The sequence below is a fragment of the Chinchilla lanigera genome, unplaced genomic scaffold (genome assembly GCF_000276665.1).
Source record: "Chinchilla lanigera isolate Chin_1 unplaced genomic scaffold, ChiLan1.0 scaffold00033, whole genome shotgun sequence".
NCBI lineage: Eukaryota > Metazoa > Chordata > Mammalia > Rodentia > Chinchillidae > Chinchilla > Chinchilla lanigera.
This window is the reverse complement of record NW_004955434.1, coordinates 2,722,663-2,743,827: the sequence shown is the minus strand read 5'-3', so window position 1 is coordinate 2,743,827 and position 21,165 is coordinate 2,722,663. Positions and strand designations below refer to the sequence as shown.

At 38.3% G+C, this 21,165-nt stretch overlaps 1 protein-coding gene across 2 annotated transcripts in view; it reads left to right on the top strand.

Moving 5' to 3' along the window:
* The window catches only part of Smc5 (structural maintenance of chromosomes 5), a gene marked incomplete in the record, with an annotated part of 106,109 nt that extends 104,557 nt beyond the window's left edge, over positions 1-1,552 (top strand). For both annotated transcript variants that reach the window (XM_013516362.1, XM_005388744.2), the window contains 2 exon segments: positions 80-175; positions 1,312-1,552. In XM_013516362.1, coding sequence (XP_013371816.1) covers positions 80-175; positions 1,312-1,455 — 240 coding nt within the window.
* Positions 1,553-21,165: the final 19,613 nt, after the last annotated feature.

Below are 21,165 nucleotides of genomic sequence, written 5' to 3'. Positions count from 1 at the left end.
CAGTCAGTATTCTTTCATTTGGATCTTATCGTGTCCTGCAGGAATTACAGCTGTAATCATTATTACTGTCATGATTTAGGGTATGGACCCCATCAATGAACGAAGAGTATTTGAAATGGTTGTAAACACTGCCTGTAAAGAAAACACATCTCAGTACTTCTTTATTACACCAAAGGTAAGTAGTTAGTAACCTCACAGTACTCATACACTCAGAAGTCTTTGTGTCTCAATTGTAAAGCAGATTTTGGCCCAGTATATAAATATGAGCAGGAACACTCGTTAAAAAGATTGCAATAAGGAATTTATATAAGGAATAAGTTCCAGTGACATACTTAATCAGAAATCACATTATTCGAAGAAGAAATGTAAGAGGTATATCATGTTCTAGAACCAAGATTTCTTCCCTGCTTGGCATGCATTACTCTTACAGAAAACTTCCTCTTCTAGCACTAAAAGGTAACGGAGGAGTGTAAACTGCAGCCCGTAGCCTTCTCCATGTCCCCTGAAAGGCCTGACCTGCCCCTCTGTATTTATCACTTCTAACCTGACCTAGAGGAAATTGAAAGTATCTCAACATCTTTTACATACAGATTAATATTGATAATAACACAGTTATTGTTGCAGAAAATTTTTCATAATCTAGACCAGTAATGGCAAACCTTTCAGACCTTTCAGTGATACAGACAGCCCACTGTAGCATGTGTGGCATATGTTTGCCACCACTGATCTAGACCATGGCAATGGGGAGTTTTCTTTTGTTATATCCATGGCTACAGGTAAATTATGAAGGTTATGTACTCAAGGGTGTGTTTATTAATATAATCAGGTTTTTCTTTCATTTTTTTCAGTGAACTTTCATGAAAAATTTTGAGAACCCATCCTAAATTCAAATTTCTTTTGGATTTTATTACCTAACTAGATCTGCTAAATACCTTATTTTTCTACCAAACACTTTGGCCTATAAACCAAACACTCCTAGCTACCAGTTTATCACAGTGCTTGACTCTAGAAGTTTTATGAGAAGTGTTTATGGTTAAAAGGAAAAATACCAATCCTAGGAAATGTTGGGAGTTGTATATCAGTTATCCTGTGAAATATAGAGGACGCCCAAGCATGTCAGTTGTTGGGCCAATTAGGTGTGCTAATGGAAGCAGTGATCCTAACTTAATAAGGTTTGTATTAAGGTGTTGGAGAGCTTCGTAAGAGTTTTGTTAACATAATATCATAATATGTTTGGCTGTACACATGGATGGTTGGAAAACTGCTTCTCAGTGTGTAGAATTATGTGACAGTTTATTTTAATGCCTACAGCTCCTGCAAAATCTTCCTTATTCTGAAAAGATGACAGTGTTGTTTATCTACAATGGTCCTCATATGCTGGAATCAAATAGGTGGAATTTAAAGGCTTTCCAGAGGCGGCGCCGCCGTATTACGTTTACTCAGCCTTCTCAGTAAAAGTAAACAGAAGAAACTTTCAGAGTTTTTGTTGTTATTGTTGTTGTTAAATTCTGTTAATAACTATGGTTTAATTGAATAAAAGTTAAGAGATTTATTAAAATAGAAAAGTGGTTATTTTTTGAAACCTGCTCTTTAATACAAAAGGTTAATGAGGACCGGGCGTGGTGGCACATGCCTATAATCCCAGCACTTGGGAGGCTGAGGCAGGAGGATCACTGTGAGTTCGAGACCAGCCTGGGCTACAAAGTAAGCTCAAGACCAGCCTGAACTGCATAGTAAGACCCTGTCTCAAAAAGACAAAAAAAAAAGGCTGATGAAATAGAGATTTTGATCTCTTTCTCTGGAACATCTCTGGTGGTAATAGTTACGTCTTCAGTCTTAGTTGAACTTGAGGCCTTAGTACTTTGACTGTGAGTTCCTGGATTCCCAACATTAAAGGAATTTACTATTGCAAATCAGAGGTATGATGGTACTAGGGTTGTCAATCATAAGCCACATAGTAGCCCTCAGCTTTAATTGCAGAATAATTTTAGTTACTTTTAGAGCCTAAAGATGACTCTAGAACTTAAAACCTAGTTTTTCCCAGTGTTACATTTAATTTTTTGAAATTGATATGGAAATGTCTAATGTATAATAATAATTTATGACAAATATATTCATTTTTTTCTATTAAAACATTATCTCCACTAGGAAATGGATTTTTATGGCCTATGAAAAAAATTTTTTGAAATGATGCTATAATTGTATTGGTATGGGAAAAGGAAAAAGCATTGGGCTTGAAAAAACAATAGTATGACTTCTTTGAAATGTCACAAGGTGGCCTCTAGATGATGCTAAATGCTGCCAAAAGATTGACAGAATAAAATCAGGTGACAAGGGTTTTTTAAAGAATAACCTTATAAAGTATGTGTGGGTTTTTCTTGTTTTGTTTTTTAATTTAAAGTCAATAGTATTTTACATCTTAAATTTCTAAAAAACATTTTTATAATTATTTTTAGTAAGATTTTCTTAAGATTTCATATACTGGTTTCTACAATTTGTATTTGAAATTTCTCAGTGCTATGTAAGAGGGAAAGGCATTGATTTGTTTAAAACTGTAATGTTTTAGAATAAAGCTAATAGGTCCTTCCTTACAGTGTTGATCTACCCATTGAAAATCTAGTTGAAACTATTGTCTTTCAGATTGAAAGAACTAGATGAGAAAATTATTCATTTACCTCTGTGTTATGCTAATTAACAGTGCCCAACAAATTCTATTCTTTTAAAAAATAAATCTTGTAAGAAAATGGACTATCCCAAGGACATGTTTTTGATTTGGATTGACTGTGCTGGTAATGACAAAATCATATTTTTGACTTGTTAGGCTGCATAATTTGAAGAATTGCATTGTTTGAGTTTTACATGTTCTTATATAGCCATTGAAATTTGTATTTGTATTAGGTCAGAAATAATGAACTGTGAGTTTATATTCTCTCCCTTAGGCATTTTTCTCTTTGAAAAAGTACTTTTTCTTTATAAATAAAATTTTAAAAGTCCTCTCTTAAACTAAGTCTAATGTGTGAAACACGAAAATATTTTTAAAATATTTTCACTAGGGTGAACAAATCATATGAACTTGGAAAAACGTGGTAACATTTGAGTACATGGGTATTACCAAACATTTCTGTTAACTTTGTTCTCCACTACGTTACTAATACATTCTGTGGTGGAGTTTATTGTCTAAATTAGTACAAGTCACCAATTTCTGCAAGATGAACTCTGTGAAAAATAAGTTTCAACCTGCCTGGCAAGCACAAGGTCCTGAGTTCTGTTGCCAACCCAAAAGATAATAAGCTTGAAGATTAATCATTTCTGAAAGTAAAATGGTCAATTACATTTCAATTTACATTTGCCAACAATTATTTCATACCTTGTTTCTAAGCATTTGTATTTCTGTACTGAACAAAGTTAATATTTGGGTTTACCTTGAATTTTGAGCTGTGAAGGATAAATTATGTATCATTTTTAACATCTTAAGGAAAAATAAGGTTAGCACATTACAGTCTTAGGTACTTAAAATTTCATGTTTTCTGCAAATGTTGATTTTTAATTATATTCAAATTGTAAAAAGTAAAATGCCTAATTTGCTGAATAGGGTGATATTTAAAACTTTAAGGTGACAAGCACTTTTTGAAGACTAAATCTTCACAGATTTGCCTAAGGAGAGTCTCTGTTAAAAGGTTTTCCATATTCAAAGTAAGAAGAAAGATTTCCTGCTGCTTTCTGTCTTTTGGACATATGCCTATTTTCTTTGCAGTATGAACCTTTAGTATGTGAAAAAATGTAATTTTGTTCTGCTATTGTGTATGTACATGTGTATAATTGTTTAAAACTCTGTGTTGGAAATATTACTTTGTTGGTAATAAATACGTATTTTCATATTCTTTTGGTGTATGTTATTTAAAACAAGAACTTTGTGTACTTTGAACCATAATAGTCATTTTAGTTTTTGGGTTTACTGAACAAATCTTCTGAATGCCCACCATTTACAAAGCAGGTTTCAGCCATCTATTAGGGTTCAGAAGGGTGAAAGTTTAGTTCCTTATCTGCCTGCAATGAAATTACACTCTAATGGAGTAGTAAACACACAGAAAAAAGTGTTCAAACCACTAAAAGAAGCCAAGCTGTGAGGTAAGTATATTTTAATGTTGAAACAGTAAATGTGCATGGCTGGGGATTTAGCTCAGTGGCACAGAGCCTGCCTGGTAAGCGCAAGGTGGTAAGTTCGATTCCCAGTACAGGGTGGGGGGACAAAACAGTAAATTTGCTAAAAACATGCCCAATGGCAAATTTTTTCTTATTTTTTACATTAAGCTACTGTCTTGGTTACTTTTCTCTCGTTGCTGAGACAAAATACCCAGTGCTCCAAATGAAGGAAGGAAAGGTTTATTTAGCTTACAGTTTGTGGAGGTTTCAGTCCATCCTTGGCTGGCTCCGAGGCAGAAGATAGCAAAGCAACAAGAGCAAAAGGGGGAATGGCAGTGCATGCAAGCCTCTCCCTTATGTTATAAGAAGGCTACACCCACCCAGGGGCAACACTCACATAGTTAACCTTCTAAACTTCTCACATTGACAGAGTGAACAACATCCTAGAGCAGGAAGGGCATGTCCTTTGCACCCCAGGATGTAGAACTGCCGAGTCACTTAGCCAAACCTCCAGACTCCTCAAGTTGACATAATGTATCAATCATAACAACTGCTATGTAACTTTTAAAATGTGTTTTGAAGGAACCAGAGTTTGTCACTTGCTTGCAGACAGGTTACTTAAAGTTTCTACACTGATGACATGAGAATGATACTAATCCATAGAATCACTCAGAAGATAAAACGAGATCAGGAGCCTAATTAGGGAGTCTGCCATCATAGTATGTGCTTTATATATGTCTAATTCTCATGTTGAATCTTGAAAAATTTACTGTATACTTTATCCCACAAAGTCTGAATTCTAAGTAAGGTTAATATAGAGGTTTTGTTTCTTTTTTTATGGATAAGTATTGTCAGTTCAGAGGATACAGATGTCTACAGACTGAGCACTGGCTATTACAGACACAGTTTTTTTCATGTTACAACCTTCAGGAAACTTGAAAGTAAGTTAAGTGAGCTACCCTAATGATATTTATGCTAATCCATCTCATTGTTTTATAGTGCAACGATATTTTGGGGAATGTATAATTAATAGAATTTGAAGTTTTGGACATTTGACTATGCTGACAGTTTGGGCTTTGGGCTTATATTTCAGTGGTAGAGTTGGGTATGAGGATTTTTTCTTGTTTTCCCTGTACCAGTGATTGGACATATGGTCTTCACACTGAACTCGCCCAGCTGTGTTTTGTTTTTGTTTTTTTGAGATAGAGTCTTATTAAATCACTAAGTTGCGCAGGCCAGACTGGCACTTGGAATCTTCCTGCCTTGGCCTCCCAGCGTGCTGTGATTACGAACATGGGCCACCACAGCTAGCCTCATTTTTTTATATTGAAATAGAACAAGTTGTGTGCCAATAACATGAGCGTCAGCAACAGGCCCCATATGTGATGGCTCCATGAGATTGTGTTGCCTAATGCCATTAGAGCCCTTCTAGTTTATGTAGATGTGATGTTCACACGATGAAATTGGTTGATTCTCAGAATTTGACCCTATCGTTAAGTGATAAATGATTGCATTTACTCATCCACCAAACTAAGCTTCAGGCAATTGTCTGGAAGATACAGGTACTCTATATATTTTTAAAAAAACCTTGGAAGAGAAAATACGAGGCTCAGTCTTTTTTAGCTTCATTATAGGTTGTGCTGAGGGGACTGGAAGCTCAGGGCTACCTAGAAACAGTTCTGGCTCTGGCTCCACCTTTATTCAGAGTCTGCAGTATGGGTGAGCTATTTCTAGGCAGGTCAAAAACACCTGAAAGATGTTCGCTTTCCACAAGTATTGTTACCTAGCCTGTCTGGCTGCCTCTCAAGAGACTCTTACATACATACTCATGGCATTCAGTCTGCGTTTCAAATGAGGAAGAAAGGGTGATGTACCGATAGGGCCACACACTCATTCATACTAGTTTTTTAATAAGAAATGGGCTGAAAGAATTCTAGTGTAAGAAAAAATAGGAACAAAAGGTGTAATAAATGTTATAATGAAATAATAAATTTTACTTTTTTTTTTTTTTTGTCTTTTTGAGACAGGGTCTCGCTATGCAGTTCAGGCTGGCCTTGAGCTCACTTTGTAGCCCAGGCTGGTCTTGAACTCGCAGTGATCCTCCTGCCTCAGCCTCCCGAGTGCTGGGATTATACGTGTGCACCACCACACCCGGTTTATCTTCATATTATTTAAAATCTTAGTTTATTCCTAGTGTTGATATATCATGTTCTTTACCTTCACATGTTAGATGTTAAACTAAGGAAGATTACTCCAAGCAGCTTAGGCCATCCCTTTTTCATAGTCATAAGTCATGAAAAGGAAACCTTTGAGTTAGGCTAACACTGATGCCTAAATGTAAGTTATGTTGTAAACTAGATGTTACAGTAATTTGTATGCTTATTTGTTTATATTACACTTTATATGTACTTTAATACATGTTATTGCAACCCTGTATTGTTGATAGAAAAATGGGGACTTAGCAATGCTATGCCTTTTTCAAGTTCCTACTCTTGATAAATGGCAGAAATAGACTGAAAAATGAGATCTATTTTTTTTTCCATAATACCATTCTGGCTTGGTATCAAGCTACTTTGTCTTTGAGTTGTTGAAGCTATACTATAAGTTCCTAGGTATGTAGTTAACATCTTTGTAGTTAAAATGTTGCATCTCAGATCTGCCCCCGAATTAGGGTACAAATTTCTTCTGCTACTGTAGTAAAGATCCAAATATAACTGACACATGGTGGATGTTCTTATCGGCAGCCTGGGTCTGATAAACCAGCTCTTCACTCCACCTCTTGTGTAGCTCTGCCGCCCTCAGTCCTTTCTGCGGTCCATGCCATGGTGGCTCCGTCAGCCCTTACCACCTTACCTGTGACCCAGCAATCAAGAAAGGCAGGGAAGGGGTGTAACCGTGACCTGCAAGAAGCACACATTACCTTTGCCCTTGTCCAGAAATCAGTCACCACCTGATCTGGCTGCAAGAGAGGCTTGACTATGTCATCTTTATATGGCCATATACCTAGGTATATTCCAGCCATTCTGTCCCTGAAGCAGGGGAGAGTGACTATCAGGACGATCAGAAAGCTATACCACCAAACTGTAGAAATAATTGATTCCTCTGTGTCCTATGGCAGATTTTCCTTTACACATAAAATCCAAAGTTGTAGCGTCCCCAAGCCCCTCGACTGTGCTCTTACCCTGTTTTGTTTTGTTTTTTCAGAGTACAGATGACTATGATATATGTTGTCTTCTCCGCTAGGGTATAGGTTCTCTAGAGGTAGACATTGATGTGTTAATCGCTATCTTCCTGAAGCGAGAAAAATGCTTAGCATATAATAAGCACTTGGTAACTATAGTATGAAGTAATGCTGTCCCAACACTGAGTGATTAGAACATACTCCATTCATTTAATTGCATACATAGGTTGTGAATAAAGTCTTTCACCCATAATTGGAAGAAAATAATTGGTGTGGCCTGCACATGTTTCCACTCAAGAAATAACCTACTAAGTGCTGTTAACTGGACCACAGAGACACAAAACAGTTGGAGGCTCTGAGTGACATATTGAATACTATTGGAACTGAGAGGCATTGGGATCTGCTAGGCATCTGGACGTCTTCATAACGTTCCGTAACTTGGGGAACAGCATGCAGGAAGGCTGCCACAGGAACTGACACGGTGTTCACATGGTGAGAAACATTCCAGGGCTGGGGATACAGCTCAGCAGTACAATGCCTGCCTGGCAAGCACACCGTGCTGAGCTCAATTCACGGCACACACCAAAAAAAAAAAGTGAAAGAAACATACATCCAAATGAGCTAATTTTGGTCACGTGGTGCTCTTAGAGTGTTGTTGGCAAAAGACCTATCAAGGTCAAAGTGGCTGATAGGGATCCCCTACACTGTTAACAGATTATAAAATCTTAAGTTCAAACGCTGCCACTCATACAGGTATTTGTTGAACTCTTACGTGCAGCACAAAACTTCACGTAACTTGTTTTATAAGCCTGGTGAAGTTCTAGTTCCATCATTTTGGGTAATTTGGTCACACTGCATAACCAGATAGAGTAGTATTCCAGAAATGGGTTTCCATTATCATTTAAATGGACCTGAGCCAATCAGAAATCCCTAGACCCCTATATCTGAATATAGGACTCTTGAGGGTTCAAGCTTTGGAGTCCACCCCTAAGCATAAAGAGTATAGGACTTGTGATTCCTGTTCTTTGGTTTTTTTTTTTTTTGTTTTTTTTTTTTTGGAGACAAGCTCTTGCTATATAGTTCAGGCTGGCCTTGAGCTTACTATGTAGTCCAGAGTAGCTTAGTCAGGGCGATCCTCCTGCCTCAGCCTTCCAAGTGCTGGGATTACAGGTGTGTGCTACCACACCCAGCCGGAATTACTATTCTTAGTATGTTTATTCTGAAACCTACTCCATGGAGTAGTCTTCTTCTTCTAGCCATTGTATTAATACATATCGTAAATACCTGTAATTTCTCGGTGCAAACCCATTTCTCCTCACCTTCCTTAGGAACTGTCAATTAAACAAAACCATACTTCTGACATTCCCTGTAGTAACTAAAGATTCCGAGTGGTATCAATCGATGCACAGGTAGTAGCAGCACTTGGTATAACTGGCTTTAGTAGGCTTTTTGTGTAGGACGTTCAGATGTGAACTTCAGTCAGGACAACTGACTGTACTAATCATTTAATCAAACATGTAATACCATGCTGCTTCTACTGGGATATTTAAAAGAAATTCCAGTACCATAAGAGGTACAGGCAGTAGTAAGAAACCAGCACTAGAGATGTAGCTTCCCTAGCATGTGTGAGCTCTGTATTCAACCCCCAGAACCAGAAAAGTAGAGAGGCTAGATAGTAGAGGAAAAGATACAAAACTTCCTCTTGTTTTCATTTTGTCTTATGTTTTAAGCAGGAGAGTGCAAGCTGGGCATGGTGGTGCACACCTGCAATCCCAGCACTTGGGAGGCTGAGGCAGGAGGATCGTTGCAAGTTCAAGACTAGCCTGGGCTACAAAGTGAGCTCAAGGCCAGCCTGAACTGCATAGCAAGACCCTGTCTCAAAAAGACAAAAAAAAAAAAACAAAAAAAAAAAAACAGGAGAATGGCGACAGTAAAATGGTTTGGGCGGATTCATTTGACCATCGGGGAAGAAGGCTAAGACACGTGAGGAAGCACCAAAAATAAGGATGCGAATAACGAAGCTGAGCTGTTGCTGTGCGGAGAGCAGATGTGGGAAGGTGGGAAGTATATGTGGGGTATGTTCAAGTGCTGGTTGTGGCCTGTCATGGGTGGTGACTGGCCTTTAACGCATCTCCTTTGCTTTTTATAGGAACCTTAGGAAATGGGCATTCTTTCCAAGTTCGCACTATAGTCAAAACCATGGTAAACTATATGTGGTGGTGGCACACACCTGTAATCCCAGCACTCTGGGAGGCAGAGACAGGAGGGTTGCAGGTTTGAACCCAGTCTGGGCAACTTAGTGATTTATTTTGTCTCAAACTAAAAAAAAAAAAATGGGCGAAACCATGTCTCAAAATAAAAGATGAACTAAATGTAGTTCAGTGCAGAGGTCTTGGGTTCAGTCTCCGATACCATTACCCAGGAGTGTAGGGAGGAAGGAAAGAAACAGAAGGGAGAGGAAAGGAAACGTGGTAAATGCTGGCGCTGGGACTGAAGTAGGCAGTGTCCTCCATGGAAAGGGCATAGGGAGTGACAAAATCCCCAGGTAGAGGGACAAGGTAGAGACAAGGTGGTGTGCGCTGTTGGTGCCTGTAAAATGGGTACAGCGTGGGCAACAGCAGTGTATTTTGAGTATCCACTTTGACCTAGTAAAACCACATACGGGAATTCATTCTTCTTCTTACTACATGTAATACCAGCCAGGAAGGGCATGACGTAGCCACATCAACTGAAGTAACAGCATCAGTGGAAAGGACGTGTGGAATGGTGGGACAAAGTCTTAAGCCCTTAGAGGAGGTGCTAGGACACCCCCAGAGGGCTACCTAACACTTCACCGTGCCTGTGAAGGAGGAGTAGCTGAGTCAGGGCCCAGGTCAAAGTCCCACGTGCCAACCTGTCTAAATTGACCTCACACCGGCACTGTTAAATAGAAATGATATTTGTTTCACCAGTGTATGGTTAGGCCTTCATTACAGTAATGCAGACTTAACTGCAATTAATATGCTCCCCTATATTGGATATTAAAAATCTTTTTTTAGGGGCTGGGGATTTAGCTCAGTGGCATAGGGCCTGCCTGGCAAGCGCAAGGTCATGAGTTCAATTCCAGTACCGGAAAAACAACAACAAAAAAATAGTTTTTCATTTTCATAACATAGGCAAAAATGTGGGCTCCCCTATCCATGGATCATGTATCTGAAGGTTCTAGCGAAAGGCTGAGTAATATCTGAAAAAATTTTGAGTTTGTACTGAACATGTCTGGGTTACTCTTCTTAGTCTTCCCTAAACAGTACAGTGTAACAGCTGTTTACACAGCGCTGCACCGGTTTAGGTGTTGTGAGTTATCTAGAAATGATTTAAAGTATGCAAGGATGTGCACAGGTCGTAGGCAAATATGCCAGCGTATATAAGGAACTAGCATCCGTGGATTCGCCATTTGTGGGGATCTCTGGATATGGAGGGAAGTTGTATTTCATTTTTAAGTTGAACTTTTTATTTTAATGAAGTTGAGACTGTATGTTTCTTAATCATGTCTATTTCTTTAAATTGACTTTTTATGTTTTGTGCCCATTTTCTACTAGGGGCTTTATTATTGTTGATTCCTAGTGAATATGTGTATCACCTAAATACGACGCTGTACAGCAGAGAAGAGTGTTCGCACGTGCACACACACAAACACACAGATCTTGCTGGTTACCCATGGTAGAAATTTTAAATAATCTTTCCGGATGTATCTTTTGCCTTTGTTAGTGGGGCTTTGTGTTTGTTTGCTTTTGTTTTTGTTCTAGTCAGATTTTTCAATCTGTGTTTATGTCATTTTCAGAAAAGCTTTTCCCACTTTGAAATGATCTGAATAATTTACTCATGTTTTCTTAAGAGTTGTTAAAGTTTTGTTTTTCAATGTGAGTCTTTGTTATTTCTGTAACTGATTTTGATGTAAGAATGAGGCAGAGATCAAGCTTTTCCCCCTCACTTCCCCAGTGCTGACACCTCTACCCTGCCCCCATTTAGCGAGCAGTTGAACCTATATGTTAAATAATCCATCTTTCTCCACTGGTTTGAAATTTCATTTTATTATGTACTAAACTTTAATCTGTGTTGGGTGACATTGATCTATTGCCATATTATTTTAATTACCATTGCTTCATTGTACATAGTCTTAACTTTTAGAAATAATCTACTCTTTCTGTCTGGAAATTCTGCTAGTTATTTTCCTATGGTTCACTTTTCCAGGTTAACTTTAGAATCATTTGGTATTCTAAAAACAAGCCTATTGAAATTCATAGGTTAAATTAAGGAACCTATCTTTATGTAACATTGTCTTTGTTTTTTTTTTTTTTTTTTTTTTGGTACCAGGAATCAAACTCATGACCTTGCACTTGCCAGGCAGGCGCTGTGCTGCTGAGCTAAATCCCCAGCCCCTTAACACTGAGTCTTAAATACTCCATTTAGTCATTTTCTATACTCAGAGGTTTATGTTTTTCACTAAAGTACTGTGTATTTCTTACCAAGTATATTTCTAGGCATTTTTATCAGTTTTGGTGTCACTGCTGCTGTTGTGTAAGACAAAGTATCAAGATCATTATATTTTCTAACTTTTTCAATCAATAAAGAAGCTCTTTTCCCTGTCAAATTAGTAAACACTGGATTATACCATTAAAAAATTAGAGGGTCTCATTTGCAGGAGTTCATTCATAAAATCCTACACTAACATCATAGTAGAAAAACAGTAAATAATTTTTCCCTAAAACCAAGAATAAGACACAGATGGCCATACTTTAAAAAAAAAAAATTTATGCCCACTCAACCTTGAAGATTGCTGGCACTGAAATAAGGCAAGAAAAAATAAAAAAGCATGTTGGGAAAGAAAGGAAACCATCCTTTTTTTGTTGTTTTTGATTTTTTGAGACAAGGTCTCACTATACAGTTCACACTTGAACTCATTTTGTAGCCCAGGCTGGCTTTAAACTTGCAGCAGTCCTCCTGCCTCAGCCTTCTGAGTGCTGGGATTACAGGTATGCACCACCACACCTGGCAAAACCGTGGTTTGCCATTTTACATAATCATGTAAAACCATTTTACATGATCTCTTATATGGAAAATCTGATGCAATCTGTAAAAACCTACTAGAACCAAGGAAATGAATTTAGCAAGTTTTCAGGATACAAGATCAGTCAGTGTACAGGGCTTAATTCATGACATAATAACAATAAAGTAATTGTATTACATGTACTAGGAATAAATTAAATTTTAAAGAAACAATGTTGAATAGTTTGCCGGGCAAACTATTGGAAAATATGGAATTACTAGGAATAAACCAAATAAGAGATATGAAAAACTCATTCACTAAAAACTATAAAAAACAGACAAAAAGAATAAGTAAATGGAGAAATTCACTTAGTTCCTATGTCAGGAACTTGATATTGTTGAAATGTCAGACATTCAGACTGATCTCTGTAGTCAATATAATTCAATAAAAATCCTAGTGGGTGTTTTTATGGAAATTAACAAACTGATTCTTAAGTCCGTGTGGAAATTTTAAAGAACTAGAATACTGAAAAGAACTTTGAAAATTGGAGGGCTAACAGGCTCACACCTGTAATCCCAGCACTCGGGAGGCTGAGGCAGGAGGATCTTTGGGAGTTTGAGGCCAGCCTGGGCTACAAAGTGAGCTGAAGGCCAGCCTGAACTGCACAGCAAGACCCTGTATCAAAAAGACAAAAAAAAAAAAAAAAGATAAAACTAATTAGAACATAGCTATTGGCATAAAAGATAAATCTATAGATGAAACAATCAGTTAACTTATAATGGACCATAGATGTAAGTGTAGAAATAAAAGCTATAAAAATTCTGAAAAGAAATAGGCAAAAACGTTTGCAAACCTGGGTTGTACAAAAATGTCTAAGATATAACATCAAAAGCATAATTCTTAAATTGTTCAGTGGGACACCATCAAAAACTTCTAAAAGTTCTACTCATTGAAAGTAACTAAGGGTGGCGCATACCTGTAATCCCAGCACTTGGGAGGCTGAGGCAGGAGGACTGTTGTGAGTTTGGAACCAGCATGGGCTACAGAGTGAGCTCAAAGCCAGCCTGAACTGCATAGCGAGACCCTATCTCAAAAAGACAAAATAATAATAATAATAATAATAATAATAATTACAAAAAAAATCTAAAAATAAAAAGACAAGCCACAAACTGATAAAAAATATCAGACCGTATGTCTAATAAGAGATTTGTATTCAGAATATATAAAGTACTCTAAAAACTGAATAGTTTTAAAATGTTCTGTTTTTCATACAGATAAATTTTTTTAACAAAAGATGTACCAAAGAAAATAACAAATGACAAATATGTGCATTAAAAAGGACTCAACATTACTAGTCATGCTGGGTGTGGTGGTACACGCCTGTAGTCCCAGCACTCGGGAGGCTGAGGCAGGAGGATCATTGTGAGTTCGAGAGCAGCCTGGGCTACAAAGTGAGCTCAAGGCCAGCCTGAACTGCATAGCGAGACCATCTCAAAACGACAAAAAAAAAAAAAAACATTACTAGTCACTGGGGAAAGGAAAATTAACATCATAATGTAGTACTACCATTTAACTAAAATGGTTAAAATTAAAAGATAGCTCCAAGTGTTGGCAAGGATATGGAGGAACTCTTACAATGCTAGTGGAAATGTAAAATGGTATAATCACTGTGGAAAACAGTTTGGTAGTTTCTTAAAAAGTTAAATATAGGCTTGTCATGGTGGTGCATGCCTGTAAACCCAGCTAGCTACTCAGGAGGCTGAGGCAGAAGTTTGAGACCAACCTGGTTAACTCAGTAAGACCTCACCTCAAAGGAAAAGTTAAAGCTGGGCATGGTGACACGTGCCTGTAATCCCAGCACTTAGGAGGCTGAGGCAGGAGGATCCCTGGGAATTTGAGACCAACCTGACCCACATAGTGAGTTCAAAGCTACTCTGAACTACATAACCAGACCCTGTTTCAAAAAAACAAAACAAGAATGGAAAAGTTAAAGAGGGCTGAGGTTGTACTTAAGTGCTTTCTGGGTTCAATCTCCAGTACCATTAAAAAAAAAAAAATGACTATAAAATACAGCTGTTGTATTTCTAATTTATCCTAGAAAATTGAAAGCATATTTTTATGCTAAGAGTTTTACATGAATTTTCATAGAAACTTTCTTTGTCATAATCCTAAACTGGACACAAATATCTGGTGAATAGGTGCGTGGATAAGCAAACTATGGTAAATCCATACATAGTAATATTGCATGGATAATTGCAGAATACCTGCTGAGCAAGAGAAGTCAGAACTAACACCCCTCTGCAAAATAAAACATGCTGTTTATTCCATGTATATTAACTTTTTTTTTTTTTTTTTTTTTTCTGTTTTTTTTTTTTTTTTTTTTTTGCAGTGCTAGGAGTTGAACGCAGGGCTTCCCACATACTAGGCAAGTGCTGTACCACTGCACTACATCCCAACCTCTTATTTTAAAAAATGTCTACGTAATGCAAACTAATTTATTGAGACAGAAAACATCCTGGTGATTGGGTTTGTGGCAGAGGGAGTGAGGAAGGATGGAAAGGAGCAATTTTAAAGGTACATAAGGAACACTGGGGGCTCATGAATATGTTCGTTATCTCAATTATGACGGTTTTATGGGTACATATGTCACAATTTATCAAAGTGTACGCTTTAAATATGTGCAGTCTGTTATGTCAGTTATAACACCAAAGCTAGTAAAAGTCAGCTTAATGAATACTAGTTACACACTTCAAAGATCCGTCTGTGAGGAAATGTAAGGCATTGAGACTCCTTCCAGAGCAAATCATAACATGAAGACTGTTTCTTGCAAAATCTGGCTTGATTATTCCATTGTTCTTTTGCCTTTTGTGGCATTCACTATAACAAGCCAATTGAAAGCCTGCATCACAGCGTTACCTGGTGTGCGTATTATTTTTGTCTCTTAGGCCAGGTGAATCAGAATCTCTAGCTAGGAGGATCAGGTATCTCCATTTCCTTTCCATGATAGCTTGAAATAGAGAGCTGAGGTGCGTTTCATTGCCAGTGTCAGCTTTGCCTTTTTAGTTTTTTTGTTTTGTTTTTTCCCTTTTTAGTTTTGATGTATTTTATTTCCTACAACTGTTTTATAGATTTTGTCCAGTTGTAGTTGTTATTCCTGACAGTTTTTAAAAAGATGCATTTCCCCTTAAATGGATGCCTAAGGTCTTTGGTTTCTTATTTTATGTAGTTTCAGGTTTACTCTTGTTTTCTTTCTTGGTTTGTTTTGAGTTTTGCTATTATCTCCAGTTTTCACCATAAAAAATTGTTGTCTCTAATGGTCTGATTTTGAAATATATTGAGGTTTCCCTTGGATTAATCTGCCTTGTTGTCTAATTTTGTGGGTTTTTTTAACTACAATGATTGAACATTGAAGTCATCTGCAAAACTTAGAAAATATACTCCCAGATGTTCTGATTTAATTAATTTCAGTTGGGGTTAAAAACTATCTCCTGTGATTCTAATTTACAGAAATACTAAGAACTAGTAATTGATCCAGCAAAGTTTGTAAGAAGCTGGGCATTGTGGTACATGCTTGTAATCCTAGCACTTGAGAGGCTGAGGCAGGAGGATCACTGCGAGTTTGAGGCCAGCCTGGGCTATAAAGTGAGTTCAAGGCCACTGTGAACTTCATAGTGAGACTCTGTCTCAGAAAAGAAAAGGGAGGGTAGGGCAGGGCAGGGCGTCTGGTAAAGTCTGAGGGAAGGCAGTATAACCTGGTCAATGTTTAATAGCATGGCTTCTGAAGTCAGCTAGATCTGTGGTGAATACCAGTCCCATCATTAACTAGCCCTCCACATGTGTGTGCTTTGTGTGTGTGTGGTACATGATATATGATACATCCCTCCTACACATAGCCTTTTTCCAGCCTGTTTCCTGTTGTGCAAATGTGGATAACAGTGGTACTCAATGCATAGCGTTATTTGTAGGGATTCAGTAAGACCATGTGTGTAGAGTTCTTAGCACACTGTCGCACAGTAAGGGGTGAGGCTATTGCCTGGTTTCGTTTCAGTATTCACCTTTCCTACTTCACTGAGACACTATTCCAACTAATTTGGAAGACTTATGGTCAGTTTTTAGTTTTACTGGGGGTTATGTTTATAACTTTCAATATCGGGGACAAACTTGTGTTTCCCAAAACACCGATTTTAAAACTTGAGAAACTCTGGAGACACCTCTCCCTATGAAGAGGTTTCCATTAGCCTCCCCTTCCTCCACCCTGTATTTTATTGGCCTATTATTATAGGCAGCTGAGTTAGATAGAAATATTTTAGGCAGTCAGACAGGGCCAGGCCCTTGAAAGAGCCTGAGGGCCAGGCTTCAAGACAAAGGACTAAACAAACATACCTCCATAGGTGTAAACATCGCAGATTGATATTCTAAATAGGTAGCGATCACCTTGAGGAGTCACTGACCCAACCCCTTATAGGAAAAGCCCCTGTTCTGTATTCATGCCCGCTTGCTCTGTGACTCACTTCCCCGTTTGATCCCGATTTAATCAGTTTTACCTGAACAGTTCTTATTGGCTGACCACAGTTTTGTTCACTTTCCCCTACCTTGGACACACCTCACCTTGTGGTTTTGCTCTATAAAAGTCCCTAGAAAAGACAGAGTGTTGGGCAGCCACTCTTCTGTCCCTCTCTTGGACAGAAGCTTTCTTTTCCTCAATAGATATATTCTACTCTTAACCTCCGTTGTTCTAAAATTCATTCTTTGATTTTAGAGAATACGAACTTTGTCCCGGATATCTTTCAGGTTGGGAGTTTTTATTTTCCTGTACCATTATCACTTTCACATTATGTAGCTTTTCTTTGTTTTTATAGGTGAATGGTATCATAGCTGGGTATAGATTTCTTGAGTTGCATACTTTTCCCCTTCATTTTGTAGGTTTCCTCCACTGTCTTTTTCCTTTTAGAGCTGGCGTGGAATATCAAGGGAAGTTTGCTTTTTCCCCTTTCTAGCTGGTGACATATGTGTTAACCGGGCTTACAGTTGGATTCTTTATTAGTAAGCTCACCAAAGTATTTTCCACCTTGGTAGTTTTTGCTTTGCTTTGCTTTGCTTTGGCTGCTAAGTCGTCAAGGTTTTCAGTCCTTACATTAGAGATGCTTTCTTCCTCTCCAGAAGTTTTCTTCTGTTAAATCTTTGTTTTCCTTCATGTTTTTTTTTCTTTCATTCATCAGTTCTGCTTTTCCTCAGGGAGATCAGCCAATGCATGTGTTGATTTTTATATTCTATTTAGACCTTTTTCAAATCTCCTTTTAATATTTTTTGTTCTTTGTCCTTTCCCACTGCATGTAAGATTTCCCTTTTTAAAATTACATTTGGTCTTTCTGACCTGTGCTGCAGATTCTTTCTGCTGCATCAGTTCTTATATTTTGCTGTTTCTCTAATGAGATTTTCATTTGTACGATCTCCATCTTTTTTAGTTTAAATTTTACCCACTTTTTGCGTCTCTGTCATGTCTATTGGTCTCATATTCCATATTTTTTCTTTAAGAATAGAGCTGGGGTTTTTGTCTAAAGTATTCTACAGTAATTTTTCTTTCAAAATGCTTTCTTCTTCTGACACTTAATGTTTCTATTTGTACTTTTTTTATATTTTTCATTTCTCTTTTCCCACTCTCCCTGCATTGCTCTTCTATGCTCCCCCGCAAATACTGAGTTCCTTGACTTACTGCTTACCCAGGCATGCCCATGATTACAGTGATCAGTCATCATTATTGCTTTGAAATTAGAAAAGTTTGAAGTAGCCCAAAGGTATTCAGTGTTGTATAGAGCATCTTTTGTTAATACTAGTTCCTGAAAATCTTCCTAACGTTGTTCTTTTTTTTTTTCTTTTTGAGACAGGGTCTCACTATGCAGTTCAGGCTGGCCTTGAGCTCACTTTATAGCCCAGGCTGGCCTCGAACTCACAATGATCCTCCTGAGTGCTGGGATTACAGGCGTGCACCACCACGCCTGGCTGTTGTTCTGATATAGAGTAAATAAAAGAAAAAAAATCCTCTAGAAAACGCCCTCTCTTTTAAAATTCAAAATGACTCGTTGTCATCATTGCAGAGGCAGGAGAACAGTTCCTCAGCTGATTATAACCCATACTTGCTGTGAGGTTATAACCAAGTCTAGTCTTACAAATCATTACTCTCTAACTACATAAATCAGACAAGTAGAACCCTCAGCTTAATGAATTGATTACCATTGTGTCTCTGGAGGGATATTAGATCTGTTTCTTTTTCCTTTTTATTATAATGTGGAAATAGAATTCTACTCTGTATAAGACTGGATTCGATTTAAAAAAATAAGCCAGAAGTCTTTGCAACCTGGAGAGCCCAAGTGGAGATTCTCTTCATTGTCTCCTGCTTTCAGCTTTGGCTATCACCACCCCATGAGCAAAACCACCTAAGTCCTGCACCCCCATCCCATTATGAAAGCACGGTGATAAATGACCATTAGTCAATAAAACCTTGCGTCTTGGTCACTTTCTTTGCTGATGAGACACAACACCTGACACCTACGATTTAAAGCGGGAGGAGTTTATTTTGGCATGCAGTTTCACAAGTTTCAGGCTGCGAGGTAGGAAGGCGGGGCAGAGGAAAGCTCCTTATCCCGTGGCAGCCAGGAAGCGGGAGGCAGAGCCTCAGTGACCCACCTCTGTCCAGGCTCCTTCTCCAATCAGCAAATCAGCCGTAGTGCCCGCGCCCACTATCCAATGACCTTCTAGAAGCCTGCTTCTGAACCCATGGGGCTTTGTGGGAACATTCTAGTTCTAAATCATAACCCACTGCAGTACTGTGGAACTCATAACAGATAAATACCACAGCCTAGAAAATGTGAGGTCGGAGATTTGACATTATCATTTCATTGTTTTGTTGCTTTTATAAACATATTTTTCACTAATTTTGTAGCAGAAACTTGTGTCAGTATGTGGTAGAATTCTTGGTTGAAAGGTATAGAAGCCTAACAAATTAGCTTAAGCAAAAATAGAAATTCATTTAGAAAGGTACTGTTATGGTTTGTGTCTGGATGTCCCCCCAAAGCCTCATGCAGTCATGGGGCGGGCTTTTAGTGTTTATGATTGATCCATGATCCAACGCTGGGATTATGGGTGTGAGTGCTACATCCGCCCTGGGGGGTATAGTTTGCATATGTCAGGGAGAGAAAGAGGCTGCTTGCCGCCACTCCTCTCTTTTGCTCTTGCTACTTTGCTATCTTCTGCTGCCATGGTTGGTTGCCCTGCACCATGTGCCACCCTGCCTTGGAGCCAGCCAAGTATGGACTGAAACCTCCACAGGCTGAGCTAAATAAACCTTTCCCTCTTTAATTTGGGTATTGGGTATTTTGTCCCAGCAACAAGAGAAAAGTATCCAAGACATGTACATGTACATAGGGTATGTAGGAGTGAGTCTGAGATCCAGGAACTGCTGTATACACGGTTTCAAATAATGTCTTCAGGGATCACTTTTGTTCTGAGTCTGAATTCTTCTCCCTTCTGTGTGTTATCTTTTTTAAAATTTTGTTTATACTGCTCCTTTCATGCAGCCACGAAATATAACCCTTTGCAGTTTCAGACCAACACTGTCCAACCTAGCAAGGGCAGGAGAAAAACATTTCTTTTTCCCAGCACTGGGACAGTCTCAGTGTCTGGGAGGAGACAGAATACGGGAGCTCCACAACAGAAGAGTTGTAGGCATAGTACACCGAGGTAAGAAAGAGATTAAGAACCTAGTGCAGGTGCTGGGGATTTAGCTCAGAGGCACAGCACCTGCCTGGCAAGCGCAAGGTTGTGAGTTCGATTCCTGGTACCAGAAAACAAACAAACAAACAAAAAGAACCTAGTGGGAAGAAAGTATATGAATTATTATAATTTCATAATGTTGTATATTCCTGTAGTACAGAAAAATGAGTGGCCAAATCTTTATTTTATTTTATTTTATTTTATTTATTTTATTTTATTTTTTTTTGGTTTTTCTCCGGTACCGGGAACCGAACTCAGGACCTTGCGCTTGCCAGGCAGGCGCTTTTGCCACTGAGCTAAATCCCCAGCCCCCAAATCTTTATTTTAAAAATTGATTTAGGACTGGGGATATAGCTCAGCCACATAGTACCTGCCTGGTAAGCACAAGGTCATGAGTTTGATTACTAGCACCAAAAAAAAAAAAAAAAAAAAATTGATTTAGCCATTCTACCATATATTTTCTATTTTATTTTATTTTATTTAGAGTCTTTCTATACAGCTCAGGCAAGCCTTGAACTTACTGTGTAGCTGAGCCTGTACTCCAACTCTCGGTGATCCTCCTGCCTCAGTCTCGAGTGCTGGGATTACAGGCCTGTGTCACCAGGCCCAGCTATGCACATCATGCAGTGCACTACTAATATGTACAAATTTATTTATCAAATAAAAAGTAAGAAAAAGTCTGACTCAGTCTTCCCATGACCCAATATCAATGTTTCATCATCTGAGTAAATGAGTATAATCCTTGGCCTTAGGCTGGGGATGAGCTCTGGGGTAGAGCACTTGCCCAGCTTGTGCAAGACCCTGGGTTCAATCCCTAGCACTAACAAAAAGCAACAGGGACGGGGAGAGGGAGAGAGAAAGACCTTTCACCTTTATATATCATTTCTCTTAGATGTAACATTTTTTCATGAAAAGCTCTAAAATTTATTCAGCTCCTATGCCCACTTCATTCCTATACTTATTCCAACTTTTAAAATTAGTGTTTCTACTTACTGTAGTCCCCCAAAATGTGTTTCCATTCATGTTCCTATATCCACTATTATTA